The sequence below is a fragment of the Myotis yumanensis genome, unplaced genomic scaffold (assembly GCF_028538775.1).
Source record: "Myotis yumanensis isolate MYYU_CA2020_CCGP unplaced genomic scaffold, mMyoYum1.0.hap1 SCAF_5, whole genome shotgun sequence".
Taxonomy (NCBI): Eukaryota; Metazoa; Chordata; class Mammalia; order Chiroptera; family Vespertilionidae; genus Myotis; species Myotis yumanensis.
Window position 1 is genome coordinate 712,927 of NW_027223756.1, and position 27,211 is coordinate 740,137.

Below are 27,211 nucleotides of genomic sequence, written 5' to 3' on the forward strand. Positions count from 1 at the left end.
ACCAGCCGACGGGCCACGCAGCCCTGCCACCTGCTCCGACAGGACGCTCGCTCCCAACCAGGTCACATCACAGCCGAGCCTCCGGCCACATTAACGCCACGGCGCTCGGCCCAGCCCGCGTGGGCCCTGCAGGTGCTGCCAGCCCCTCCTCGGGCCTCCCAACCCGTCGCCACTCACCGCCCACAGCTGAGCAGTCGCCTGCCTGGGCTTTCCCCATGTGAAGGTGCCCTGCTGCCACACTGCACACAGGGAGGCAGGCCACGGGTACAGGGCCCCGATGCTGGTGGGAGAGCACCATGAGGCACGCACAGGGCCCCTCACGCCCAGCCCAGCCCCACACGGACACGCACCACCCACTTGTGGGGAGTTCTGGGGCCCTGGGTGAGGGCGTGGCACCTTGGGGCACCCGAGTGTCCTAATGGCTGTTTCCCAAGCTTGGGTGGGTGGTGTGGGGAGTTATGTAAGTGACATGACGCAAAGGGGGCTTCCTAGACATGGCAGTTCCTGGCAACCAGGCTTGGGGCCCGTTGGCAGGGGGCCCCCCTACACACACACACACACACACTCACACACGCATGCACACACACGCACATGCATGCACACACATGCACACACACTCACATGCACACACACTCACATGCACATGCGGCACCCAGGCCAGGCAGCACGAGGGCCCCTCAGCTCCACGCCTGTGCTATGCGACCTGGAGCCTGCCCTTCCCTGGGCCGGGCTGAGCCTCTCCCCCAGGAGTGGCCGTCAGGGGTTTCTGTGTCCTGAGCGAGGTCCTGCGGGAAACACCACGGGGCCGAGAAGCCACCCATTCGGGACACACAGGGAGGACGTGGGCACTGAGGGGCGCTGTAGGGGCAGCGGCCTGCGGGCAGACATGCCAGGGGCTCTGGGGACGGGAGCAGGGGTGCCTGGAGAGGAAGGGCCAGCGAGGAGGGGGCTGAGCCACCTGCAGTTGGGGAGGCACCTGCAGTCCCCAGGGGCTCTGGGTCCCGTCCCCCCAGGGCCAGTCTCCAGGGGCCCAGGCATGGCCAGGACCAGTCCGGTCTCGCCCCACTCGGCCCAAGGCTTCCAAGGGCCTGGCCCGTCTTTAGCCACAGTTGCCCCCAGTGGCCCCGCTGAGCAGGAGCCTGGGGGTGCAGGTGGACCTGGGAGCCAGCGCCTGAGCCCTGGCAGGCCCTGGGCGGGGACAGGGGTCCGAGTGCTCGGCTAGTGGGGAGCCCGTGGGAGGTAGGATGGCGGCCTCTGTGCCGGGAAGACCCTCGGCCGCTGCGGGTGAGGGTGGGTGAGACGCAGTACCCACAGCAAAGGCAGGGGAGACCCGGAGACGCTGGTGCAGCCGGGGACCCAGGCCTCACTGGACGCTGACCTGGCACTGACCCCCGCCGGGTGCCCCAGGCCAAGACGCACCCCCCCCACCCCCCCCCCGCCCTGTCGTGTGTACGGACAGGAACTGCTCTGCGCCTCTGCCCTCAGCGACACTGGAAGTGGGCCTGCTGGCCCCGGCCTCCTGACTGGGGTCCCATGTGGAGGGTGGAGCCACAGCCGACCCAACAGGCCCACTCCCTGCGCCCGGCCAAGCCCGGGCCGAGGACTCGGGCGGGGGCCCAGGGACTGTCACCTCTCCAGTCGCTGCCCGAGTGGAGAGGCTGAGGCTGTGTCAGCAGGCGGAGCCCTCCTGCCTCCAGAGGACCCGTCACCCCACATGCCCACCCGCGGGGAGCAGGCTGGCCAGGCCACAGGCGGGGCTCCGCACCCCTAAACACCACACACCTCAGGAGACAAGCCCAGCAGCCAGCACTGAGGTCAGAAAGTTTCATTCGAACCTGCCGCTCACACAGTCTCCGATCAACTGGCCAAATCCAGTCACTGCAGGCCGGGCAGACCATCCCCCGTGGCCCCGTCCCCCCCTCCCCCTTCCCGCGCTGCTGGCCAGAGCCCTGGCCATGGACTGAGTGCAGCCCCTCCCAGCCTTGGGCAGTCAGCCCCGCCTGCCCACCCCCCAGCAGGAGGCCAGCGAACCGAGGCCTTGGAGGTCTGGGCTTGGCCTGGGGGGTCCTGGTGGACGCGTCGAGGGCCAGGCCGCGTGGGGGGCGTCAGGCTCACATCACCGCCTCCATGTGCAGGATCCGCAGGGCCTCAGAGATCTGGGCGCTCGTGTCCACCTGGCCGTACATGCCCACCAGGAAGGCGCGGTGCAGCAGCATGGCCGCGTGCTCTGTGGAGACAGGACTGCGGGTGGGCCACAGGGGCAGGGCCGCAGCGGCGCCTGGCGGCGGGCGGGGCGGGGCGGGGCGGGGCCGGCACGCACCTTGGCAGAGCAGGGTGTACTCTGGCAGGTTCCGGAGGGCCGTCTGCGCCACCTCGAAGTCCCGGCTGCCCAGGCAGTACATGAACGTGGGCAAGAAGTCGGCCGCGATGCTGAGAAGGCATGTGCTCAGTGGGCACCTCCCCTCGACGCCCAGACGGCCCACGCTCCAGACTCCACTCTAGAGCCCACGGCCAGGCCCGCCCCCACTCCTCCCGCCACGCGGCTCACCTGGGGTTGTTCTGGATGGAGCGCAGGGCCAGGCTGAAGGCCAGGCTGCGGCACGCCTCCTCCTCGGAGCTCATGAGCCGCTGGAGGTTGGTCTGCAGGGCAGGGGCAGGGGCGGGGTGTGACCGGGCGGCCTGCTGTGCAGGCACAAGCCCTCAGCGCCCAGGGTCACGGCCTCCTGACAGCGGTGCGCTGACGACGACGACAGCAGCGGGAACCCCGCTCCCAAGCCCCTCCACTGCCTGGCCAGCGCTGGGGCCTCAGACCCGTCGGCGAGTTGCAGCCCCGAGCAGAGCGGTGGCCCTGCCGTTGTCCAGGCTCGACCGTGGGCATCGGGGGCCGGGTTCCCGCATGTGCTGCCCCCACCCCCAGGGCTTCCCGCCAGGGCCCACGTGGGCTGCTCCGTGGCGGCTTGCGGATGCGGGCACAGCACAAGCTGCCGACACCCCAGGAGAAGCTGACGTGGGGCAGCGGATCCACCCCCGGGAGGCCCCGCTCACTAACCGAGAAGAAGCCCAGGATCTCGGGTCTCCGCCGGGACATCTCGTCTATGTCGCCCAGAACCTCCAGCAGATCTGTGGGGGCAGGGGTCACACGAGGGGGGCAGCTGCAGCAGGACCGGCCAGCAATGCCTTGTGCCACCCGCCAGCAGGGACAGAGGTCAGGAGCGTCCCAGGCCCTGGCCTAGCTCTGTGGGCTCCCTGGGTGCAGTGTGCCCATCACTGGAGCCCCCGCCTCCTGGAACCTTCTGCACTGTCCTCGGCGCTGGGTAAGGCCCAGGGGAAAGCACCCCACGTTCTGCTGGCCAGTGACCAGCCACGGCGCCGGCCAACGGGGAGCTTTCAGGGGCGCACACCCTCCCCGAGCCTCTCCAGCCCTGAGGGCCAGGGCTCTGAGTCTATGCCAGGCTCCTCAGACGCCCCACCCCTCCTGCCAGGTGGCAGCTCAGCCCCAGGCACACGTCACTCCCAGGCCTCCCAGCACCACCCCCGGGTGCCAACAGCCCGAGGCCCCGGCCCCGAGGCCTCCTCTCCTGCAGACGCCGCCAGCCGCCAGTTCCCCTTTGCCGGTACCTCCGCCCCCTTCAGGGTCTCCCCAACCTTCTGCTTTGCCTGCAGCCGGCTGCCCTCCCTCCAGCGCCCCCTGCACCCCCAGGAGGCAGCAGCCCCGCCCCTCCCAGGCCAGCAAGGCTGCTCCTCTGGGTGCCCCGCAGGGAGGCTCTAGGCCCGGCCCCAGCCTCACCCTCGACGGTCTGGCCTCGGGAGAGCCTCTTCATGTAGGGGGCCATCTCGGCTGCGGTCAGCGGGGTGAAGAGGGAGACGCTGACCAGGGGCAGGGAGCCCGCCGAGCTCTCGTCTGGAAGACAGGAAGCCAGGCCTGTGGCTGCAGACACGGCCGTCCCGGAATGCTGTCTACGCAGGGCCGCCCGGGCGCGATCAGGAAACACCCACATCGAGGCTGCAGGACCCATGGGTGCAAGTGGTCGTCCTTGCCCACCGTCCCCGAACCACAGGGCCAGGAGGTGCCCCAGGGGAGCAGGGCGCTCAGCAGGGTATGCAACAGGAGCCAAGGGGGCGCCTGTCACCTGCTGCTCCCTTCCTGTGCTCTCCTGGCATACAGCAGGCGCTCAATAAAGACACCTGAGTGCTGGGCTCTGTGCTAAGTGCTGCACGGACTGCCGAGAGCCACACTCACACCGCGATGGACAGCAGAGCAGCCCTGAAGGGCCAGCGCCTGTGGCTCAGTGGTCACACGCTCACTCATCACTAGCTGGTCGGGGACGTGAGGAGCACCACTGGCCCGGCCTGTGGGGGCCGCGTCACTGTCACACGTGAGGGCCAGACAGCACAGTGGGGGCCTGGCCAGCTTCCACGGTGGGGCGGGGTGCTATGGGGTCACCCGGGCCACGGCACCCCTCAGTGCTGCCTGCACGTGCGCGACTGGGGCCGCCGCCCAGGGACACCTGAGCCGGTCTAGGGCTGCTGCTGCTGCTGGGGTGGCCAGGCCTATAACCTCTCCAGAACCCTGGGCCCACTCACCCTCTCCCTCCTCGTCCAGGCCGTGGTTGGCTCGGCCATCCCTGCTGGGCAGGCTCAGCCCCGCGAGGAGGGACTTGAGCATCACCAGGTCACTGCTGTCGAAGGACAGGTCGCTGGGGAGAGCACAGGCGACAGTGAGGACACGGCTCCACGTGGGGGGTGTGGGGGGGGGCAGGGCCCCGACCCCAGGAGGCAGCAGGTCTGTGACCTGGCCGCTGCCCGCCTCAGGATCCCGGGCCACCCACGGCCACGGGCACTCACTGGAGGGCGTCCGCGTGCTTCTGCAGGAAGGCGGCGGCTGCCGGCGCGTTGCAGGTGACGTACTTGTGGGTGAACTGCACGAACTTGTTGAGGAAGGGGGCCAGGTGGCGCGAGGACTTCCTGTAGTTCTGCAAAGGGGCCGCCGAGCGATGCAGAGCTCAGAGCCGAACACGCCCGCCCAGCCGTCTGCCTCCCAGGCCTCCCCAGGGACCCTGGGCACCACGGCCACCACCACCTCTGGCCACTGGGCAGTAGGTGGAGGCCCCCGAAGGGTCAAAGGGCCTCGTCCTTCATGACCTCCATGCAGACAGGGAGCCGTGACCCCAGGGCCACAGGCTCAGCAGCGGCACAGCAGGTGCACAGACGCAGCCGAGTCCCCGTTGTGTTTGGAAAAACAAGGGGTTTGCCCAGACCTCTGAGAAGTGGGGGCCTTCCCAGGCGCTGGTCCCCAGGAGCCCCCACCCAAGGGCCTGGCCAGGGCGGTGGGAGCAGCGGGAGGAGCGGAATGGGGACTGGTGGGGGCAGCTGGCTGAAGAGGGCGCGGGGCGCAGGGCGGCACCCACCAGCAGCAGGCGGATGAAGGAGCGCAGGCAGTCCCACAGCGCCCCCTGGTGCTCGCTCTGGAACACCTGCGGCTGCAGCAGCTCCAGCACGCCCAGCACGTGCAGGAAGAAGGTCAGGTGGTTCTGCTGCCGGAACTCCTGGAAGTTGAGGTGGGTGCGGCCGTGCAGGAGAGCAGCGATCATGGGCAGGTGCCTGGAGGCAGGAAGCGCGCTGGGTGGTTCGCCTGCCCGCCCGCCAATGGGTAGACCCCACCAGAGTCGGCTGGACGCCCAGCTGATCCGAGGTCTGGCCCACCGTGCCTGGTCCCAGGTCTATGAGGAGGTGCTACGCGCCAGCGCCCTGGTCTGGGTGCCCCTGCCCTCCCGCCGAGGCCCAGCTGCTGGGCTCCAGCGCCTGGCTAGGCTGTGCATGTGCCCGCGTCAGCTGTCAGCCCAGACCTGCTCTCAAACGGCTTCGGGAGTGGGGAGGCCGTACCTGAGCAGCAGGAGGGGGTGAGCCACCGCCAGCTTCCGACAGGCCATGTTGGCGTCAGCCACGCGGCTCTCAGACGCCCGGGAGTCGCTGGTGTCGGCGAGGAGGGTGATGAAGCGGTGTGTGAGCACATCCAGCTGAGAGGAAGGGGTCAGAGGCTGGGCTGCTTGCTGCCTGCACACCTCGCTGCCCGCCCAGAGCCTGTGCCCCTGAAGGAGCTGCAACAGGTCACCACGGGGCGTGCGGGGTCCGGGGGCCAAGGTCCCCGTCCTCCAGGACCCGGCAGGCCAGCAGTGACCAGGGAAGCCTTCCTTCCCCCAGCGTCCCTGCAGGTTGGCAAGCCCCAGCCAAGGTTTCTAGACAAGTGCGCGCGCGCGCACGTGCACACACACACACACACACACACACACTTGAGTCAATCCCTTTCCACAGAACAAAAGCTCTCACTTCTGCCGAAATGACCTGGCGAGTGGGGGAAGCCTACGCTGTGCATGGAGCATTAGAGACATGCACAGAACGGGAGGAGAGTGGTCAGAAGACAGCAACTCCTCCCGCCCGGTGCGGAGGCCCCGCCCACCACCCCGCCCACCCTCAGGAGAAGTGGAGGCAGGTGCCCCTCAGGGCCCACCAGAGGAGACAACAAGCAGGTGGGCCTGGCCCATGGCAGAAGCCACGCAACCACGAAGAAACGCACCACCCATGCAGCTGTGTCCTGTGTGGGTCTCAAAGGAACTACATGAGTGACAGGAGCCGCCCAGAGGGCGCACCGAGTCTGTCCACAGAAAGCGCAGCTAACGCGGGGAGAGCGGAGGTGACGAGGTGACGGGGAGGGGCAGAGGGCGCCCCGGGCGACGGCACGCTTGCTGGCTGTGCGCCGTCTCAGGGCACACGTCAAACCTCACCACCCGCACCACACGCCCTGGGCCGGGATCCCTCACTGAGGAAGGACGGGGACGCAGGAAGACACGGGTCTCTGCTCCACACCGAGGACTTCTAAGGAGAAAAGCCACACCCGAGCGCCTCCACACGGTCGCAGGCACAGGCTGCCCAGACACGACCCCGCCTCGCACCGGACTCCTGCTTCGTTCTCAAATCTGAGGAAACGTGTCCCTGTGCCCACCTCAGAAGCAGCAGACGCAGCGAGCAGGGCATCGGCTCACCTTGCAGATGCTGCTGGCGGTGGCGCCCACGCTGCGCAGCAAGACCTCGGGCGCGTGCACGCGGAGCTCTGGCCGCTGCAGGTAGAGCTGCACAAGCAGGTCCTGGCAGCGCTGGCCTGGCAGGCTGGGGACGGGGGGGGGGGGGGGGGAAGGGGGGGGGAAGCGGGGGTGAGGGCCAGGGCGCCTCCTGCTGCCGGAGCCCAGCCCGGCTCACACTGTGGCGCTCCCATCAGCGCAGGGACACCCTCACCTGTCACCCCACTGCTGGATGCAGCCGGTCAGGTGCGCCGTCACCTTCCTGATGCTGTCGTCGTCCCCACGGCAGCAGCTGAGCAGCAGGGGGAGCCGGGCCTGAAGGAGGTCGCCGTCCTGGCTCCTGGTCTCGGCCTCGGCCAGGATCAGCTCCACCAGGCCCAGGAGCTCGGGGGCCTGGACCTGCAGCGCCAGCTCCTCCCGCCGCTTCTGTAACGGGCACCCAGTCAGCCAGCCCCGGGCGGACCAATGGGCTCACACGCGTGTCACCCCAGCCCGCAGGCGGGTGCTCCCATGACCTGCCTGAGGGGTGCGCTGGTCCCTTCCCTGCCAGATCCGAGGCACGTGGATGCAAGCCCAGAGGAAGTCCAGGGAGGCCGAGGGGTCAAACCTGGGGGAGCAAGGAGCCCCAGGAGTGTGAGGCCGTCTGTTTCTGGGCACAGACGGAAAGCAGGGCAGGCGCAGACGGAGGAGACAGGCCCCCTGGGAGGACACGGTTCGGCCACCACCCTCCTCATGAAGGGCCCAGATCAGCGGTTAGGGGACATGGGCGGCCCATCCTGCCTGACCTCTCCCTGCCCCACGCTGGCCCTGCCCACCCCCGGACTTGCCAGCCACAGAGGGTCATTTGGTGCCCGCGTGGCAGTGTGAGGACAGCCGTGGGCGTGACCTGGGGAGAGTGGGCTGCTTCGGGCCTGGCTGCCTGCCCTGGTGGTCACATGCAACAGGGACACTGGGCCAGCGTGCTCTGTACCCCAGGAGGCGATGCCCACTGACGGGGCCCTGCCTGGGGCAGTGGTGCAGCCAGGGCTGGGCGAGAGCTGCAGGGCCCGGAGGAAGGAGGAGGGGAGGTGCCAGGTCGGATGCCCGAGCCTCGGAGCCGCGTCCCGGCTGGGCCCCTGGCAGGTGGGGGAGGGGCTCACCTGTGCTCCCGGTTCTTGCCCAGCAGGACGCGGATGCACCGGTGCAGCGTGGACCAATTGGACTGGTGCGTGAGGAGGGCCAGGAGGTAGGGCCGGAAAGTGGGCACCTGGGGGCCGGGCTGGCCTTTGCCCTGGGGAGGAAGGAAGCCTGGTGGGCCCTGCCCGAGGAGCAGAGGAAGGGGCCATGCCCAGGAGGCAGCAGTGGCCGCCCACGCACCCGGCCGGCAGCCCCTCTGCAGACGACAGGTGTGCTGAGCTGAACCGACTCCTTGGAGACGGGGACACACGAGGGAAACATCAGAACAACCTCGCCCGCTCGCGGCCTGGCGGTTGCTCCGGGTCAGCCCCGGGCACCGAGCAGCTCACATTTACCACAGTGGGCGCAGCCCGAGTGAGCAGTGCTCGGAGCCCCTCCCAGGTCCGCTCTGCTTTCCAGCGCCCTCTGCGGACAGGCAGGCACACGGAGGCCACCCCTCCCTGCAGGGCCCGACACCCCCGCTCAGAGGACCCGTCCCCACAGCGGCGCTTCGCTCCTGTCTGTCAGCCATGGCACCGCCAAGTCCCCTCTGCGAGCACCTGGGCCCACAAGCACCGACCCTCCCAGCTGAGTGCCAGCAACCAGATCTGGCCGGTCGGTGACGGGCTTGGAGAGAACGTGGATGAGAACTGGGCCCCGGACTCTGCGAGCAGAAGCAGGGCCCCGGAGTGGCCAGGGCCCTGGTGCCGGTCCTCGCCGCGCAGCCCACCTTGCTCCGGGAGAACAGCAGCCTCTGTTGCAGGTCGGGGCAGCTGCCGATCACCTCGGGGTCCAGCGTCTCCAGCCAGTCCACCAGGAGCCCCGAGCAAGGCCCCAGCCGCACGGCCTCCAGGCTGCAGGGAGGGGAGGGGGCTCAGTGACGCCCTCAGAGCTGCCCGTCAGACCTGCCCCCGCAGCGAAAGGCTCACCTGCTGCCATCGGTGTCCTGCTGCCCCGCGGCCAGGGGCTCCTCCTCCTGCAGCAGCAGGGAGCTCACCACCACAACCGGCCTGGAGGCCGGGAGGGCAGAGGCGGCCGAGAAGAGCGCCGTCAACAGCTCCTCCAGGTGAGGCGACCTCACCCTGATCAGGCCCCGCAGGACTGTGGCAGGGACAGAGGCGATCGGTGTGTCATTCCAGCTTCGGATGGAGCCGGTGGCCCTCTGACCACCTGACTCCAGAGACAGTCCCCGATCCTGTGCCAACAGGGGCCGGTGTGCCAGCCCAGGCCGGCCAGCAGTGGGTGCAGCTTGGGACCTGCCTCAGGGTGAGAGCTGGGGAGCCACGGGACTGGCTCAGGGTGTTGGGTGGGGGCCTCGGCGGGGGCAGCAGGGGCGCCAGGGGTCCTCCCAGGCCCACATACCTTTGCTGATAAGCTCAGGCTCCACACCACACTTCTCCCCGGCCCTCAGGGTGGCAACGAGGGCCCGGACGGTGGAGCTGACCACCTCCATGTCCCCACGGAAGGCCAGGGCCTCCGCCAGGTGCAGGAACCCGCTCCGCACTGCAGGAACACGCCTGTGTGACCCCGGGCCCGGCGTGGCCTCTACCCCCACCTCTGTCAGCTGGTCTGTCCGAGAGCCCCGGAACTGCCGACCCCCTCGGGGCCCACCTGCCCTTCCCTCCCTGGGAGCCTCCCCAAAGCACTACCCTACACGGCCTGGCCTCACCCACAGGAGCCAATCAGGCACTCAGGGCACGCAGACCTGAGCACACAGCTGCCTGTGCCAACAAGGCCGTCGCTCCCCACGGACCAGCACACGGCTCAACCCCACCCGCCCTCACCGTCGCTGATCCTGCGCTGGGCCGAGTACTGAGTGGCAAACAGCTTGAGCTGGGCCTGTAGGGGCCCGGCCTCCACGCCGGGGCTGTCCAGCCACTGCAGCATCTGCATGAGCACTTGGAGGAAAAGCGACGAGAAGCCAGAGTCCTGGGGCATGCAGCGCTGTGGGACAACACGGCACATGGCTACGCTGCTCAGGCCGCCAGGCTGTGGCCGGGGACACGGTCACAGCACCTGTCAACAGTGCTCCCAGGTGCCCCAGGGCCTCAGTCGTCACCTGAACCCACTGCGGGCCTCGGGGGCAGCAAGGGCGGGAGATTAAGTGAACGTAACAGGCAGAGACACAAGCAATAAATACACCCGCACGTAAACCTGAGCAGGTACGGCGATTGGCCGATCAGTGCGTCCAGGGGGGAGGCACTCAGCGAAAACCACCCCTCGGCTCCTGGCTGGACACTTTGCAGCGAGGGCGACCACCCAGCCCCACCCTCCGTGCGGACACGCCCACCTGGTACTGGCTGAGCAGGCGCAGCAGAGGGCAGGCCAGGAAGTGGTGCCGCTGCATGGACACCGCCAGGGCCCCCCCGTGCGGGGAGTTCAGCAGCGAGGCCATGGCCTGCAGCAGGCGCACCGCGACGCCCGTCCCCTCAGGGCTCCCCTGGCGGACTCTCGCCAGCTCCTGGCCCAGGGCCTGCTGCAGCGCCAGGGCCACAGGGCGGGCGCTGGAGATCTGCCACCGTGGGCCTGGGCTCAGCGGGAAGACCTGGGCAGAGGAAAGGGCAGTGGTCGGCACAGATGCGGCCGAAAGGGGCCCTCAGGCCTCACCCTGCGCCCATCACGACCACGCCCCCTTCTTGGCCCGAGGCCAGTCCCTGCAAGGCTCTCCGTCCAGGGAGGGCCAGGGCCTGCGTGGGGACCCCAGCTCAGGAGCGAGAGCACAGCGAGCACACTGCCACCTCGGCCCTCCATCCACAGGGCGGCCTCCCCGGCGGGAGGTGCAGGGAGAGTGCGAGCGTGCGAGTAGAAAGGTGGTCCTGCGCCTGGTAAACATGGCTGCACGTGGAGGGAACACACACGGACACAGGACCACCACCACGGGGCTCGTGTGCACGTGTCAGGAAGAGGGAAAGCAGGGACGCAGGAGGGAGGGCGGGCGGAGAGCGGGGCACGGGGCCTACAGTCAGCCAGAGGCAGGCTGCACACTGAATGCACCAGGAATCGCCAAAACACACTCTGGACAGTGTGTCGCACTCGAGCCCCTTCTCAATAAGGACGCAAAGGCACACGCACGGCCACGCCTGTGACATGCAGGCTCGCCGGACACACGAGGGCAGGTGCCCGCTGGAGCCAGGCCAGAGGCCGGCCACTGCTGCTGGGCGGTGGTGGGAGCCATGGCACCTCTGGGCCGTTCTCCACACTGAACGAGTCTTACAACCACCCAGAGGCGGGCCTGTTCTGAGCCTGCTGTTCTGGGGGAGGACACGGGGGCACCGGGAGGGTCAGCGAGTCTCAGGGTCAAGCCCTCCCGGGCAGGAGGAGGAGAGGGACAGCTGGGACGCCGGCTCTAGGCCCGGCAGTGTGGCCGCACCTGCAGGAACATGCTGGCCAGGTCGTCCTCGGGGCCGAGCACCCGCACCTGAGTCATGGCCCGGATCCTGCCCTGGCCCGGAGGCGGCTCCGGGCTGCTTTTGGGTTTTGGCGCCTCGGCACTGTCTGCAGGAAGAGGGAGGCGTCAGCTCAGAGTCCCCGCCAGTCTCAACCGGGACCCCGCCAACAGGGCCCGCCTCATCAGGCCCCCACCCGAGAGAAGAGCAGACGTGTGGGCTGTGCGGGGCCGGGGGCAGGAGCCCAGACGCTGGCTAGCAGCCACCATTTCCCCTGGGTCTGGGCTGGGCTGGTACCTCGCCGCGGGGGCAGGGAGGCCGTGAGCAGGGAGTGGAACGTCTGGCCTCCGGACGCTCCTCGCTCGTGCTGCACCTCCACCAGGTGAGCCATGTAATCTGTGAAGCAGCAGCTGGGAGTAAACACCACGGGCGGAGCTGGGCCCCCCCCCGGGCCCGCCAGCAGGAGCAGGAGTGTTGGGCACCCCACCCAAGGGTGTGCTGATGCACGGCTGGCTCCATGGACAGGGACGGCCTGGCCTCTCCTGACAACCCAGCCTCTACTCCTGCTCGGAGCTACAGCCCCCCTCCCCCCGCCCCCTCAGATCCCAAGCCCTGGGCTGACCGCCAGGTCCCGGACACTGACAGGCCAGCTCGGGAACCCAGCCCTTACTCTTGTCCATGATGTTCTGCTCCAGGGTCTGGGGGTCGTGGGCCACGGCCTGGTCCAGGTGCTGCAGGAGCTTGCTCATGCTGGACACGGGGATGCCGAAGGACTGCACGAACAGCAGCAGCTGCTGGGGCTCCAGGTCCTGCAGGGCTGCGGCCACACGCACTCAGCCAGCACCCGGGGCCGGTTCTCCCACCCCGAAGGCAGCTTGCGGTGCCGCCGGGTCCCACGCTCGCTCCACAGCTGTGTGCCAGCCCCGCGGCTTCTGGCCTCTTGGCTCTGAGCTCCCCAGACCCCCCGTGGCTCCCGAGCCTCCCAGGGGTCCAGGCTCCTTCAAGCACATCCTCCCATCCGCCCAGGCAGCCACCACTCCCTAAGCTGCTTCCTGCGCCCAGCCCTGCCTGCACCGCCCAACGGGACATCTTCCAGCACCAGGAGCGGCCCTGCCTTCCTTCCCCTCTAAGTTCCGGGTGGCTGGGTCCCTGTCCCCATGGACGGCTCACGCCAGGCCCCCTCACTCCTGAGGTGAGGGCTCAGGACAGGCTCTCTGCGGAGCCTCCCCGCCCCCGCCCGCCCAGCCCAGCCCAGGCCATACCTGCGTCCACCAGCCGCGGGACCTCGGAGCGGATCATGCGCAGCTTCAGCCAGTCCGGCAGCAGCAGCGCCTCCTCGGACGTGTCCACCAGGAAGGCCGTGGGCAGGGGCTTCTTCTCGGGGAACCAGATGTCCAGCAGGGCCTGGAACTCCTCGTCACCCGCTGGGGAGAGACAACGGGGTCAGCAGCAGACACGGCTCGGCCGAGGAGCCCCGGCCCCGCGCACTGAGGCCAGCGGGGGGAGCCCAGGCGGGGGAAGTGGGTGCTTCCTCGTCTTGTCCGGGAAAGTCTAGGCTCTGGGGGATCGCGGAGAATCAGCTCAAAGTGGACTTGTCCTTCGTGAAACCCCGTTTTCCTGCTGGGCCAGGAGAAGGGGCGCGAGCACAGGAAGGCACCCGGGCACTGCCCATGGTCATTACATACCACAGGCCAGTGTGGCCGGGCAGTGAGGAGTCACGGCCTGTCCATCTGTGGTCCGACCGTGTGGGTGCTGCTGTGTACTCCCCCACAAGCCTCTGGACAGGCAGGGAGAGGACTCCCCAACATGTCCACTCCAGGGGACACCCATGAGGGCGGGGCCCTCCGACTCTGCACCCACGAGGTGGGCAGGCTCCTCCACGTGAAGCAGCAAACCTGCGGGACAGACCCGGCCGCCACCCCCCCCCGCTTCCCCACAGGCTGCTCACCGCGGGGCGGCCCCAGCGTCAGCAAGATGACCATGGCGTGCACCACCAGGATGTGCATGGTGGCCGTCTCCCCGCTGCTCCAGCGAAGGAAGACCTGGTCCTGCGACTCTGACTGCAGGGAGAGGAGGCGTGAGGGCGGGTGGGCTCCAGGGGTGGGTGGGCTCCAGGGAGGCGGCTGCCTGCCTTACCCAGCTGTACACCTCCTCCCCCTCCTTGCTCTTGCGCATGCGCCGGACGTAGCGGGAGAAGATGGAGAGCAGCGCGGCCAGCACGGCGTCCGACTCGGCGCTGCAGGAGCGCTTGGAGAAGAGGTGGGACATGATGGTGGAGCGCTCCACAATGAGCCGGGCCACGTCCTGGGGGAGCAAGCCGTCAGCAGCTCCTCTCGCGGCACCAAGGCTGCCCCGGACACCACACCACGCTCAGCCTGGCACCCACGGCAGGGGCCTCAGACACACAGACAAGAAGTGCCAACAGGGCTGGGAGAAGGGCAGGGGCCTGGCACGCCCTGGAGGGGACACAGCCCTGACAAGAGCCACCCACCCAGCGTGGAGAGGGTCCGCGGACACCATCCCACGAGCGACAGGAGTGTGACCTCAGGACCCACAGGGAGGCTGTGCACCATGTGCTGGACCCGGCAAAGGCCCCGCCCCACAGGGGACCGTGCTCTCCGTGCGGCCCTCATCGAGGGCTCGCTCGCAGGAGCCCACTGCCGAGCTGCCGCCACGGAAAGCAGATCCACGGAAACGAGGACAGACGTGGGCCCTCCCAGCAGCACCCAGAGCAGCAGGGCAGCCAGGCCTGGGGCCATGGCGGCTCATCGGGCAGCAAGTGGCCCGGTTCCCGCCCCTGCTGCCAGCTCTGAACGAAGTCCCGCGTGGAACCAAGCCCCTCACCAGCGCCAGGTCGCTGTGCGGGCCCTGCTCCTCCACGGGCGTGTGCTGGGACAGGTAGACCAGGTAGGCGCTGACCGTCTGCGGGTCGGTCTCCATGTGCACAGCCTGCTGCAGCGCCAGGGCGGTGGAGGCGCTGACGCTGTGGAACAGGGGCAGCCGGGGCAGGTCGCGCAGCAGCCACTGGTAGCCCTGCAGCGTCTCCGCGTCCCCCGAGTCCTCCTCCGCCGGGGGCTCCTTCTCCTCCCCGTCCCGGTCACGCAGGCTGCCCTCCGACAGCACCAGGGACAGGCCCTGCAAGCAGACGGGGGTCAGCGGGCCTCCACCACGCCTCCGCAGGGCACCCCGACGGGGCGGAGAGGGGGACGAACAGGCTCCTGAAGCCCAGGGCGCACGCAGGCTCCACGGACGGACTGCGTCCTGTTAGAGCTGCCCCAGCGGAGAGAGCAGCACAAGCACGTGTCAGCGGCCCGGAGACACGCACGCCAGGCTCCCAGCTGCCCGGGAGGGACACGGGGAGAGGGCAGAGGCGGGTCTGGGGTGTCACCCGCACAGCCCTCCTGTGAGAACCAGGCAGGAGACCTGGTGGGCACGGCCACCGGCTGGGAGGAGCCGCCTGCGGGGTAGCGCGCACAGGACAGCGGGCGGCTGCCCTCACCTTCATGGCCAGCACCCGGGAGGCCACCTGTGAGGAGCCGAGGCGCCGCAGGAAGTAGTCCAGCACCTCGCACGTGGTCTGCTCGTCCGCCTTGGGGCCCAGCAGCAGGTCCTGCAGGCGGCCCAATAGCTGCTGCTGCTTCTGTTGCCTCTGCGGGGACAAGGGGACCTCAGGGTGGGCCGGGGAGAGAGGGGGGGCAAGAGGGAGGCGAGGGGTGGGGCCAGCACCCACCTGCCGCTTCTTGGCCTTCTGTTCCTTGCTCCCGACCTCCTCCTCCTCCTCCCCGGAGGCGGCGTCATCAGCAGCGTCGTGCAGCAGGAACTCGCACAGGCACTGCACGGGCAGCACGTCCAGGGAGCCCTCGCTGGCCTGCACCAGGTCAGCCAGCCAGGGCATGGACTGCGAGGAGGCCTGCAGGGGCCGGGACGCAGCTCCTTCAGCTTCTGGCCGTCCTCGTCCCCTCCCCCGCCCCTCGCCCGGGCCCACGCCACAGGCCCTGTCCCTGCTGCCGTGCACGCAGTCCTGTCCGGCCCTGCCTGGCATGGGCTGACCAGGGCTGGGGTGCGGCAGCCCGGCAGGGCCCGTCCGCCCGCCCCACCCGCACTCGCCTGCCTCTGGATGATGTTGAGCAGGAAGTCTGGGTTTCGGCTCCGACACAGCAGGTGCCCGAGGCGCAGGGACTGGTTGAGGCTTTTCACTTGGTCCAGGATGTGAGGGGGCGGCCTCCGCGGGGGCCCCCTGCGAGCCCAGAGCACACGACGTGAGAGGCCGGTCACACACAGCCGCCGGGCAGCAGAGGTGGGGCCAGGACGCCTGCTGCCCCCGAGGCTCCCTCCTCCCAGCCCTGCCGCTCTCAGCCTCCCCAGGCCACGCCGTCTCAGGGCGACTCCCCCCGCCACCCCCACGCCAGGCTCAGTAAGAGCCGAGGGGCGGGGACTCAGCGCAGCTCGTACTGGGGGTCGAGGCTGGTGAGCTGCGACAGGAGGAGGCTGCTGTTCTCGGTGATGGTCTGCTTGGTGGAGGCGGCTGCCAGGTGCCCCTCAAAGGCCAGGATCTCCTGCTTCTCCCGCTGGGAGGTCTGCAGCTCGCGGTTCAGCATCTCGGTGCGGGTCTCCTCGTCCGTCAGGGTGCACGGCGGGTAGGAGTAGTTGCTGAGGCCAGAAGGGGAGCGGTCACCAGGCATCGAGGCGCTCAGGGCCCCTGCCTGGTGCTCAGCTTCAGCCGTCAGGCCCCACTGGGAGCCCCGCAATCCAAGCCAGACGTCCGTACGGGAGCCCCGTGTTCTCTGGAGCCCAGGCCTGGCTACCCGCTCGCCCTCCGCACAACAGCCCGAGGTGTACACGGAGCCGTGTCCCCAGCCTGGGCCACACGCAGAGCCGCACACGTGCGCACACAGCGCCGCTTTCTGGGCTCACTGAGGAGCGAGCGAGGCGCTCAGGCTGAGCCGGGCCTGCCGTGCATAGAGGCGGGTCACCTGTCGGCCCCAGCAGCTTTCACACCTGCTCCTGACAAACCACCTTGGCTCCGTCGGCCTCACCCAGTCTGGCCCCCCATTCCTCTCCATTCTGTCCTACATCACACCACCCTCTGCCTGACCCGACACGTGTGCCCCCAGGCCAATCCTGCAGCCTCAGTGCCTGTCCCCACCCTGCAGCCAGGAGGAGGGAGTAAAGCTCTGGAGACGGAGATTCAGAAACGAGCCCACAAGGAACAGGGACCCCAGCGCAGCTCGGTCTGCGCTCCACCTCCCGGCACAGACGGCCGCCCCTCAGGGTCCGTCAGCCGTGGGCGAGCCAGCGTACTTGGTCATCACCATCTCCATGAGCATCTTCAGCGTGGGGTACTCCTCCCAGGCGGCCAGACCTGAGGGCAAGGAGATAGCAGGTGGCAGCCGGACACAGCACCCCACTTAGCCACCACCAGCACCGGGGTCCCCTTCCCAGCCCGTGATCCAGGGCCCAGCCAGCTCCCCCAGGTCCTGACAGGCCAGACGCCCAAAGGAAGAGCCGTGTGGCCGAGGGCTCACCGATGTTCTCCGGGTTGAACGCAGCGACAACCAGCAGGAGGGGCCAGGCCTTCCAGTAGAGGGTGGAGATGGCGAGGTTGGGAGGCTGATACCTGAAACACAAGGGCGTCGACAGCCAGCCTCAGCCGCACAAGTCAGCGACGAGCCTAGGTCCTGGCCAGGCGGCTTCCGCACGCGTCAGGGACTGACCAGCTCGGCAACTGCTTTCAAGTTCACAGCCCGGGCCTGGCCGGTTTGCTCAGTGAATAGAGCATCGGCCTGCGGACTGAAGGGTCCCAGGTTCAATTCCAGTCAAGGGCACACGCCCAGGTTGCGGGCTCGATCCCCAGTGTGGGGTGTGCAGGAGGCAGCCGATCAATGATTCTCATCATTAATGTTTCTCTCTCTCTCTCCCCCCTCTCCCTTTCTCTCTGAAATCAATAAAAACGTATTATAAATAAATAAATAAATAAATAAGTTTCGCAGCCCGGGCCTGTGCCTGTCTTTGGGGGGAGGTTCTAAAATTCAGGGGTGGCGACGGTTGCCCAGCCTGTGTGACTCACGAACTTCAGACGAGGAAAGCACACGTGGGCTCTCCACACAGGGCTGCGGGACAGAGCGGCGTTGTCCAGAGACAAAGCGTGCGTGTGACAACATAGGGCCAGCCCGAGACCCGAGGGAGAACAGGGGCCCCCGCACCCCAGCAGGAAAGCGCCTCGGACTCCAGTGGGCTGGCCTCAGCCCCTGGGGGAGGGAGGGGGCATCAGGGCAGAACAAGGGGATCCAGACCAGGCGCGCCCAGGCCTACCCCGGGGGCAGCTGGATGTTCTCGGGGTGGTGGTAGGTGCACAGGTTCAGGACGGCGTCAAGCAGCTGGACCCGCTCCACCTTCAGCACTTCCACGTCTGAAAAGCAAGGCCCAGGGTCAGGCCGTGGCACCAGGAGCAAGAAGACGGGCCTGCTCCCCAGAAGATGGGATGGAGGGAGGACTGACGGGCACCAGGAGGAGCCGCCCTGGGGAAACTGAGGCAAGCCTTCACTGGGTGGCGCCTGAGCTGGTCTAGCGAGCAGGCAGGACTGCTGGGGGTAGCAGCACAGCGGGCAGGGAGAGCTGACCTGAGCCCCTGGCGGGCGGCCGGCGCCAACTGGGCCAGGACAAGCCCCGAGGGACCCTTACCGTCCGCCTGCACGGCCGCAGCCCGCTTCACCAGGTGGTCAGCAAGCTCCATGGCGTCCGCAGGGCCAAGCGGGAGCTCGCGGGACAGCCCGACGACCAGGATACGCATCAGCGTGTCCTCCAGGATGGGCACCTCGGAGCACAGGCGGAGGAAGAAGCTGCGGGGGAGCAGGGAGAGGCTGGGCTCGGGGGGCCAGCCAGACCGGCAGGTGACCCCAGTGCCAAGTGCCAAAGGGGCCACTTGTTCCTGAGGCCTCTGTGGACACGGCCTGGCCTCCAGGGAGGAGCGTGAGAAGGTGCCGGCCCTTTGGAGGCTCAGAGTGAGGGGCGGCCAGCAGAGCCTGCGAGCCCCCAAATGGACGAGGGGGGCGTGCGGAGTGAGCTGCACCAGCAGCAGGGACTGAGGAGGGTGCACGGGGCGGAGGCGCTGGGCTCGGGGGAGGCAGAGCGGGACTGCCCAGTGGGGAAGGACGTGTGCGCAGCGGTTTGGAAGGAGGGCAGCTGTTTGGGAGCCATCAGGGGTGGAGATGGGAGCCCCCGGCGGAGCTCCATCTCTGGGAGAGAAGGTGGCACAGGAGGCGGCGGCGGGGGGCAGGGACGCGTGGACTCGTCCTGAAGCAGGCCCCGCCCACCCGCCCACGAGCGCGCTCACTTGCGGTCGCTCTCGGGCGGCCAGTTGTCCCACTTGTAGTAGGTCTCGGGCTGCTCTGTGAAGAGCACCTTGTGGAGGCTGCGGGGAGGGAGGCAGCGCGTCACGTGGTGCCCAGGGCCCTCGCCGGCCGCCCGTCAGCCCCAAGGCGGGCGCGTCTCCCAGGGGCACCTATTTCCTAAGCCTGCGACGCCCCACGCCTTCCCGAGAGCCGGCAGCAGCCCCGACAAGCAGCCCCGACAAGGCGTGCGGGCTGGCAGGTGACAGAGGGTGTGTACACGCCCCAACCCCGGGCAGGCGGGACCCCACCTCCGCCCCATCCGGAAGGTCTGCCCGAGGTCACAGCACAGGGTGACCCCGTGTCAGCAGCACGAGGGGCTGCTGCTGCCCACTGGCTCCTGAGGCTCGTGTCAGCCAGTGGCCACATCCAAGGGGACAGACAGGCTCCTGCGCGGCCAGCCCTGTCCCTCCCGGTGCCATCGGGGCAGCACGGCCCCAGGCCGCACCAGTGCACGTAGTCCTTGGGGGCCATCTTGCTGATGGAGGGGACGACGGTGTGCAGCCACCAGACCGCGTCCCTCTGGATGGCGGCGATCTGGTTCTGGAAGGAGCGCAGCACCTCGAGGTCTGAAAGGGACACGCAGGTCACTGGGGCGCCTGCACGCAGCTCACGGCCGCCAACGCCTCCCAGGGTCCAGGTCAGGCTGGGCGCTGGGGCACGGCCGGCAGCCCCAGGAGCACCCCGGCGCCCTGCTGTCTCCGACCGGGACCCCGACAGTCAAGCCTGGCCTGATCCTTACTCTTCTTCTCGCCCTTGTCCCAGGCGATGCCGGCCTCCTTCACCTGGGCCGTGATGCCCAGCATCATGGACACGGCCAGCACGTCTGTGATGTGCACCACGAACCGCTCCTGCAAGCACAGCCCCGCACAGCGGCTTACACCCAGGCCTCACCCGGGCCGAGCACACAGGCCGCTGGACAGGACACCGGTCCATACGGCGCTGGGTAAGCCCGTCCCAGGAGAGGGCCAGGCGGGAGGAGGTCGAGAGACCAAGAGCCTGTGGGAGGGAGATGCAGCCCATAGGGCTGGACGAGCGCCTGCCTGGAGAAGCGTGCACCACACGGCCTCGTGGCATCTGACGTCCTCCACACCCGGCTCCAATCCCTGCGTTTCAGCAAACCTCCCTCCACCCCATCGCTCACTCTAAATCCCACCCAGAGCAGACCCAGTCCGCGCAGTCCCCATGCCCTGGCTTCCCGGCCCTCCAGCTCCCATCTGTCCCCACCTCCACACCCAGCCCAGAGGGGTCCCTGGCTAGCCCCTCCCTGGTCCTCACAGGACAGAGCCCCACTGCCCCCTGGGACTGGCTGCTGCACACGTGGGCACTGCATGTAGCTGAGTGCATACAAACGGCACGAGAGGCAGCGAGCGTGAGCGCCCACCTTGAACTCCATGTCCAGGTACTGCGGCTCCTTGCGCTCCTGCATGAGCCCCAGGCAGAAGGCCTGGAAGTTGATCTCGTGCTTGGTCTGTTTGATGATCTCCCGCAGCAGGGCCCGCGAGGCCCGCAGGTAGTCGTCCTTGTTGGTCAGCAGGTCCTGGAACACCATCGCCAGGAACTGGGGAGAGACCAGCAGGGAGCTCAGCACCAGCGCCCGCACCCCAGGCCCGCCCCCAGGGCCTGGCTCGGCCCTGCCAGAGCCCCCAGCCCTTCCAGGACCCGGTGCCCGCCTGTTTTCCCAAAGCACCACAGGGCGTGCTAACGCGCAGTCACGCCCAGCATGGACCCACCCGGCCCGATGCCAGGCCGCGGGGCGAGCCTGTGTGCTGCACAGCCGGGCTCGAGAGCAGCGCTGCATCATAACGCCCCCCGCCGGCAGCTGCCCTGTGGGAGCTGGTCCTCGCTAAGTGAGGAGACAGATGACTCAGCAGACGGGCTGCAGGGCACCCAAGCCCTCGGGCTGAGCAGCGGCTCAGCCCCACACCAACTCCAAGCAGACCCCTGGCCCATCACCTCTCCTGACACACCGGCCACAGGAGAGGGGGCAGCCGTGACGTCTGGCAGTGTCCACGTGATACTTCACACACAACCAAGTGGTTAAAAACCTGGCACGTTGGTCACAGGAGTGCTGTTCTCAGGTCTCTTCAGAAGGGACACTGAACACGAGACTCACTGCTGGGCCCAGGCCAGTGCCAGGAGCTGAGGGACACCTGAGGGACCCTCTGGAGCTGAGTGCGAGTCAGACAGACTCGAGCGCTCCCAGTGCCCTGGGCCCGGCCCGCCACCCCTTCGAGCGTTCTCCCACGCACTGGGCGCCACACGGCGGCTTCGGCTAGACACCTGGCTCGGCGATGAGGCCAGCGCCCTCTCCCACCCGGAGGCACAGGACCGCACAGCGGCCGCCCTACCTTGGGGGCCAGCTCCGCGCTGTGCTGCAGCACCGTGTACAGGATCTGCATGTTGTTCGGGTTCCGGGCGTTGGATAGCTCGTTGAAAATCACGAACTTGATGGTGGTGCCCAGGTTGTCCTTGTGCGCGTTCAGCAGCTCCCTGGACACGGGCCGAGCAGATAGGCGGTGGGTGAGCGCGGACCGGGCTGCCCCAGGCCCCCTCCGGTCCCGGCGGCCCTCCTGCCCCAGCCGCCCTCCTGCCCCGGCCGCACCTGATGCAGAGCATGTAGTGGTTGAGGAGAACCTTGGGCTTGAGGCGGATCTTGATCAAGTGGGAGATGACGTCCATGTCCTCCGCGCCGTGCGTGTTGCAGTTCATGCACACGGACATCAGCAGGTCCTGGGCCGGCCGTGTCAGCTGGAGGGAGGCCGAGTCACCACCTGCCCCGAGGCTCGGCCACAGGCCGGGCCCAGGAGGCGACCCCGTGTGCTGCCCTCACCTTGGGGTTCTGCAGCCACATCTCCAGCTTCTGCACCGTCATCAGCCGCACTTCCTTGTACCCGCAGGTGGAGGTGAGGAGCCGCAGGAGGTTCCGCGAGACGTTGTCAATGGGCTGGCGCCGGTTGAGCTGGTCCCGCAGCATGTCCAGAACATACTCCTCCACGCTCTCCGTGAGGTCTTCATACCTAGGCCAGAGGGGAGGGAGGGAGGAGGCAGGAGGGAGGGAGGGCGGCTCTCCTCAGAGCCCACCGCCTGCCTTCCAGCCAGCCCCCCCCCCCCCCACACACACACACGCTTACTGACACTCACACTCACACACTCACTCACACACACTCACTCACACACTCACTCACACTCACTGACATACTCACATGCATACTCACTCTCACACACACACACACTTACTGACACACACACATACACACACTGACACACACACACATTCACATGCACACTCTCACACACACACACTGACACACACACACACACATGCACACTCACTCTCACACAGACTCACACTCACACACACACTTACACACACACTCACACACACCCACACACTCACATGCACACTCACTCTCACACACACACTCACACTCACACTCACAGCTGGGGCCGGGCCGCACCTACCTGGGCATGAGCTGGCCCTCCTGCTGCTCCGGGCTCAGCTTCTCCTCGGCGATCAGCAGCTCCGTCTGGCTGTCCTCCTCCTCAGTGAGGGAGGGGTGCGGGCTGCTCCCTGCAGATGGAGGCCTCATAGGACGTGCACCCGCCTGTCCCGCGAGCACCTGCTCCCCTAATGCCGGGCTCCCTGGCGGGAGTCACCCCAGCCGCCCTTCCGCTGAAACCCCGTTCCCTCCCCAGCCGACCGGCTTCCCTCACCAGCACTGAGGTCCCCGCCGCCGCGCCCGGCCTCCCCCTGCAGGAGCATGCTCTTGGGGGGCATCCTGGTGTTGAACGCCGTCTGGATGTTGTCCACGAACGCCTTGCAGTGCGGGCTGTCCACCCAGATCCGCTCCCCCAGGGAGTCCTCAATGTACACCTGCGGGGACAGAGGCTGATGTCCAGGCCCTCGGGCAGCTCGAGCGCTGGGCCGTGGGGAGAAGCAAGGCAAGTGCTTTCCCACACGCTGCCAGCTGCCTGGAGGGGGCTCCCAGGAAGCCGCCAGCGGCCCGTGCAGGAGAGAAGACGTCCAGGGCCATCGGACAGCCGCCCCCGAGGGAACGCTGTTTGCTTCTTTCTCCTCCTCTCCCGGGCACTCAGTCCTCTTCACCCCAAGCAGCGGTGGTGACTCACCTTGACAAAGATCTCAGGCCAGTTCTCGTCCTCCTCGTAGGCGGCCATGAGCAGGTTGCAGGCCAGCACGGACACCAGGCTGTTGCCCTTGGCCTTGAAGTTGATGGAGGCGTCCCGCCGCAGGAGGCTGCAGAGCGCCTGTGGGAGACGGCACCCGGGTCAGCCTCGCCTGCACACGGCAGAGCCAGCTGCTGGGGGAGGGCGTGTGCGTGTGCGTGTGCACGTGTGTGCGTGTGCGTGTGCACACGTGTGCGTGTGCGTGTGCGTGGCTGGGACGGAGCAGCAGCACAGCCCGGGCCTGCTCCCCTCCACCCGCCCTCACCTCGATGACCCCTTCTGTGGCGAAGATGTTGGGCTTGATCTTGGCCAGGTACATGAGGCTCAGGTACAGGGTGCTGTCAGGCTTGGCCCGGGTGACCTTCAGCTGCTTCACGGCCCCGCACAGCACGCCCTCGATCCTGTCGTCATTGCCCTCCAGCTCGGCAGCCTCGATCTCGTCCAGCAGCGCCGGGGGCGGGACTGCAGAGCAGGAGGCGCAGAGGCTGCCCATCGGGTTCCCCCCAAAGTCACGGGACCGGCCACCCCACAAGCGAGGGTCTCGGGCGATGGCCCCGCTGGCTGCTCCGGGAACAGCAGTCCCCAGCAGGGGGAGCAGGGCAGGGGCTCGACCACTCAGGGAACAAGCAGGACAGTGACGGCCGGGCAGGCGGGGCGCCCGATGGCCTACGTGCGGACCAGCCACCTCCTGACCTCTCTCTGCCTCCCACACCTCCCCCGACTTGTCCCGCAACACGTCTATATTTCTATAAGTTGTTCAATTCGTCCCAAGTTTTCAAATTAATGAGCACAATGCCATTCAGAGCCTTACTGTTCTTTCTAGTGGCGGCCGCTCCGGCGGGGGGGCGGGAGGGGGGGGGGGTCTGTCCCTCATGGTTACCCCACCCCCGCACAGGCGCCTGCCTCAGTGTCTTTGCAAAGAGCCCTTAGAGTTTCATGCATTTGTTCTCTTAACTTCCTCAGCTGCAGACTTAGCACTGGCACCTGCTTCCCCACAGAGCGTCGCCCACCTAGTACGCGCCCACAGGGCGGGTCGGAGGCGCTGGGAGTGAGCAAGGCCCGCCTTGACGACACCCTCAAGGCCGGGCATTAAACAGCGGAGCAGCCTCTTCCCTGTTCTGCGGAAAACGTGCCCGGGCTGGTGCGGCTCTGCTGGCTGAGCGTCTTCCCAGCAACGAGAGGCGGCCCTTCCATTCCCAGTCGGGGCACAGGCCCGGGGTCTGGGCTCCCTCCCCGTGGGGGTCGTGCAGGAGGTAGCGATCGATGTTTCTCATCGACGTTTCTCTCTCCCTTCCCCTCTCTCTCTCTCTAACCAGTAAAAAAAACTATAGTCGGTTACCATCCAGAATGTTCTTAAGTAACCACATTTCACTTTTCACCACCACCTTCCAGGGAGGTGATGCTAAAAACCAAAAAACGGAGCTCGGCCAGTAAGTGAGCGTCTCAGCCTCAGCCCTGTAGACGCTCAGGCTCCGCCAGCGCGAGTGGCCCAGGTGAGGCCCCGGACGAAGGTCAAGGTCAGGGGCAGCTGTCGCCTGACTCACTTCCAAAGCCGTGTCCCCGACCCTGCGGTCCCTGGGGTCCCTAGTGGCACCGAGTGGAGCGCAAGCCTCCCCCCACCGCTGGCCTGGGCCCTGACCCCTGACCCCTGACCCCTGCGTGCACCCAGGCCTCGCTGTTCCCCGAGCACAGCTCTAGCTGCGGGGAGGGGGTGGGGGGGCGGGCTTCGGCCTGGCGGTCCTTCTCCGGGACCCTCTGCCTGCGAGCCCTCCGCCCTCCATGAGGCCCCTCCCCCAAGCTGTCAGCGAGCACCTAGACGCCCAACCTCTGCAGCCCTTTGACAGCTGACAGGTCTGACCTACGGGTCACGGAGCCACCAGGAAGGATCCATGGGGACGTGAGGCAGGAAGCGGGGCAGGCTGCGCTGCAGAACTGGAGGCTTGGTGTCAACAACAGGATCGGGGCTGTGCCTCTGTCCTGGTCACCGCACCCGACAGAATTCGGAGGCACAAGAGGTGCAGGCCCCCCTCCCCCCTCCCCCCTCCCCCGTCCCCCAGTGCTCGGCCTGGAAGTGGCCCCACGGCTCCCGGGGGGAGGGACGGGGTGGGCGACATCCTCAGGGGGAGTCTGGGGTCCGACTTACCTTCGATGGGGACCACGGACGGCTCTTTAATCGACGGAGAGATGGCGCGCTTTTCCGCCACCGCGGCCTCGGCCAGGCGGCCCAGGGCACTCAGCGGGGGCGTGGCGGGCAGCTTGGGGCGCTTGGCCAGGCCAGGCAGGGCCGAGGCTCCGGCCAGGGCGGCGGCGGCGGCATCCCTCTTGCGCTCGTTCGGGAGGCCGGGGGGCGCGGGCTTCAGCAGGGCCGACGCCGCTTTGGAGTCGCTGGCCTGGCCCTTGGAGCCCAGGGCGATGAAGTCGCCGGGCGGGGGGTGCCCTGCGGGGGGGGGGGGGGGGGGGGACGCGTGCGCCTTCACCGAGCGGCCGGGGCGGGGGACCGGGCCGGGACCCACCTCCCGCCACCGCGGGGCCTGCCAGCCGGGCACCCGTGTCTGCACAGACGGGGACTCCGGGCACCGAGGCCAAGCTGCGCGCCCGCGGCCCCAGCTGGCAAAGGGGGAGGCCTGGGGCGGGCCGGGGTGCCCCGCCGCCTCCCGCAGCCGTAGCCGCCGCAGGGGGTCGCGCACCTGAGGTCTTGGCCGCGGCGCTGGGCCTGCGCACGGCGGGGGCCTTGGCGCGGTTCATCGCGTCGCCTGCTCGCCGCCCCGCGCGGGGCCGTCACCGGGGGACAGCGGCGCCTGGCGCGCGCTCGCCCGCTCGCTCATTCATTCCTCCCGCGGCCACGTCAGCCTCGGGCCGGGGGCGAACGGGCCCCGCCTGGCGGAGCGGCCCGAAGGAGCCGCGCGAGCGCCGCCTCAGAGCCGCCGGGGGTCGGGGTCGGGGCCGCCGGCAGCCGCGAGGCGCCACCAGCTACGCTCGGCACCGATCGCCCGCCGCTGCCACCACCAAGGCTACTCCGGAACCGGAAGTCGACTTTAGCGAATCAACTTCCGGAAAAACCAGAAGCAAAACAACCCGGCGGGGAGGGCGGGCACGGAGGCGAGAGGGGCTGCGGCGCCTGCGCGGGGCCTGCAGCGCCCTCTGGCGGCGGGAGGCCGGCGCTGTCCCGCAGCCGCAGGTGTCTGTCCCGGTGCAGGCCCCTGGGTCCCCGCTAGAAAGAGTAGCGTCGGGGTTCTCGTCTACATGCGGGGCCTTCAGAGACCTGCTCTCCCATTTGTGGGCCCCAGGGAGGCTCTGGGGTCCCCATGTGGGAGGCAGGAGGGGCCCAGGGGACACAGGAAGAGCAGGAGGGACTTGCCAACTCCAGCCGGTCCCTGGGCATGGAGGCCGCCCCTCATCACAGCCTGGGGCTCCTGGCCTGCGCGGGGGTCACTATCACAGCCACCCAGCCGCCTCCTCTTCTTGGGGGTCTCGGGCCATCCTAGGGCCTCAGCAGCCGCCTCCCCACCAGGAGCAATGAACCTGGAGCAACAGCCTGGCCCAAAGCCCAGTCCTTGCCTGCGACCTCCTCTGGGGGAGCCATAGGGTCTCTAAGAGCTGACCCCCTGCATGGCGCATCAGGGAGCGGGACCCAGGTCCCCAGCGCAGCCGGCACAGGAACCGAAGCCGCCGGGTCGGAGCTGTGAAACGCTGTTCAGATCTGCTCGGGGGGCTGGGGGGCTGGGGTGAGAGGTACCGGGGGGTCAGTGTGCATGTGGCCCGGCTGGCAGGGGTCACGGTCGGGTGTCCAGCAACTGGACAGGTCAGTGCAGCCCCGGGGCGTCCAGAAGCTGCTGCCAAGGGCCGGACGGCTGGGGAGGAAGCGTTAGGGACCAGCACGTGGGACGTGGCCACGTCTCTCTAAACGTGGACAGAGTGGCCTGGCCCGCACGGCTCGGGGGTTGAACACCCACCTGTGAACCAGGAGGCTCATCATGGGTGTCTCTCTCTCTCTCTCTCCCCTCCTCTCTGAAATCAA

The 27,211-nt window shown here is 68.3% G+C and overlaps 1 protein-coding gene across 1 annotated transcript; it reads right to left on the minus strand.

The window, feature by feature from the left end:
• Window positions 1-1,810: 1,810 nt before the first annotated feature.
• On the minus strand, window positions 1,811-26,203 carry INTS1 (integrator complex subunit 1). The gene is made up of 46 exons (XM_070414250.1): window positions 25,881-26,203; window positions 25,337-25,630; window positions 23,459-23,655; window positions 23,137-23,274; window positions 22,723-22,882; window positions 22,471-22,579; window positions 21,839-22,025; window positions 21,611-21,756; window positions 21,357-21,498; window positions 20,390-20,566; window positions 19,748-19,856; window positions 19,454-19,574; window positions 18,951-19,028; window positions 18,299-18,456; window positions 17,930-18,026; window positions 17,143-17,234; window positions 16,919-16,979; window positions 16,070-16,267; window positions 15,725-15,854; window positions 15,348-15,527; window positions 15,117-15,266; window positions 14,462-14,752; window positions 13,754-13,921; window positions 13,566-13,677; window positions 12,880-13,041; window positions 12,288-12,434; window positions 11,915-12,013; window positions 11,602-11,726; window positions 10,522-10,776; window positions 10,016-10,175; window positions 9,594-9,734; window positions 9,161-9,332; window positions 8,962-9,085; window positions 8,216-8,346; window positions 7,596-7,683; window positions 7,291-7,502; window positions 7,041-7,164; window positions 5,884-6,017; window positions 5,409-5,601; window positions 4,846-4,973; window positions 4,585-4,697; window positions 3,788-3,901; window positions 3,050-3,120; window positions 2,549-2,640; window positions 2,321-2,430; window positions 1,811-2,227 (listed from the first exon to the last, which is right to left on the minus strand). The coding sequence occupies exons 1-46, from the start codon at window positions 25,936-25,938 to the stop codon at window positions 2,112-2,114; spliced, it is 6,564 nt and encodes a 2,187-aa protein (XP_070270351.1). The 5' UTR covers window positions 25,939-26,203; the 3' UTR covers window positions 1,811-2,111.
• Between the last annotated feature and the right edge of the window lie 1,008 nt (window positions 26,204-27,211).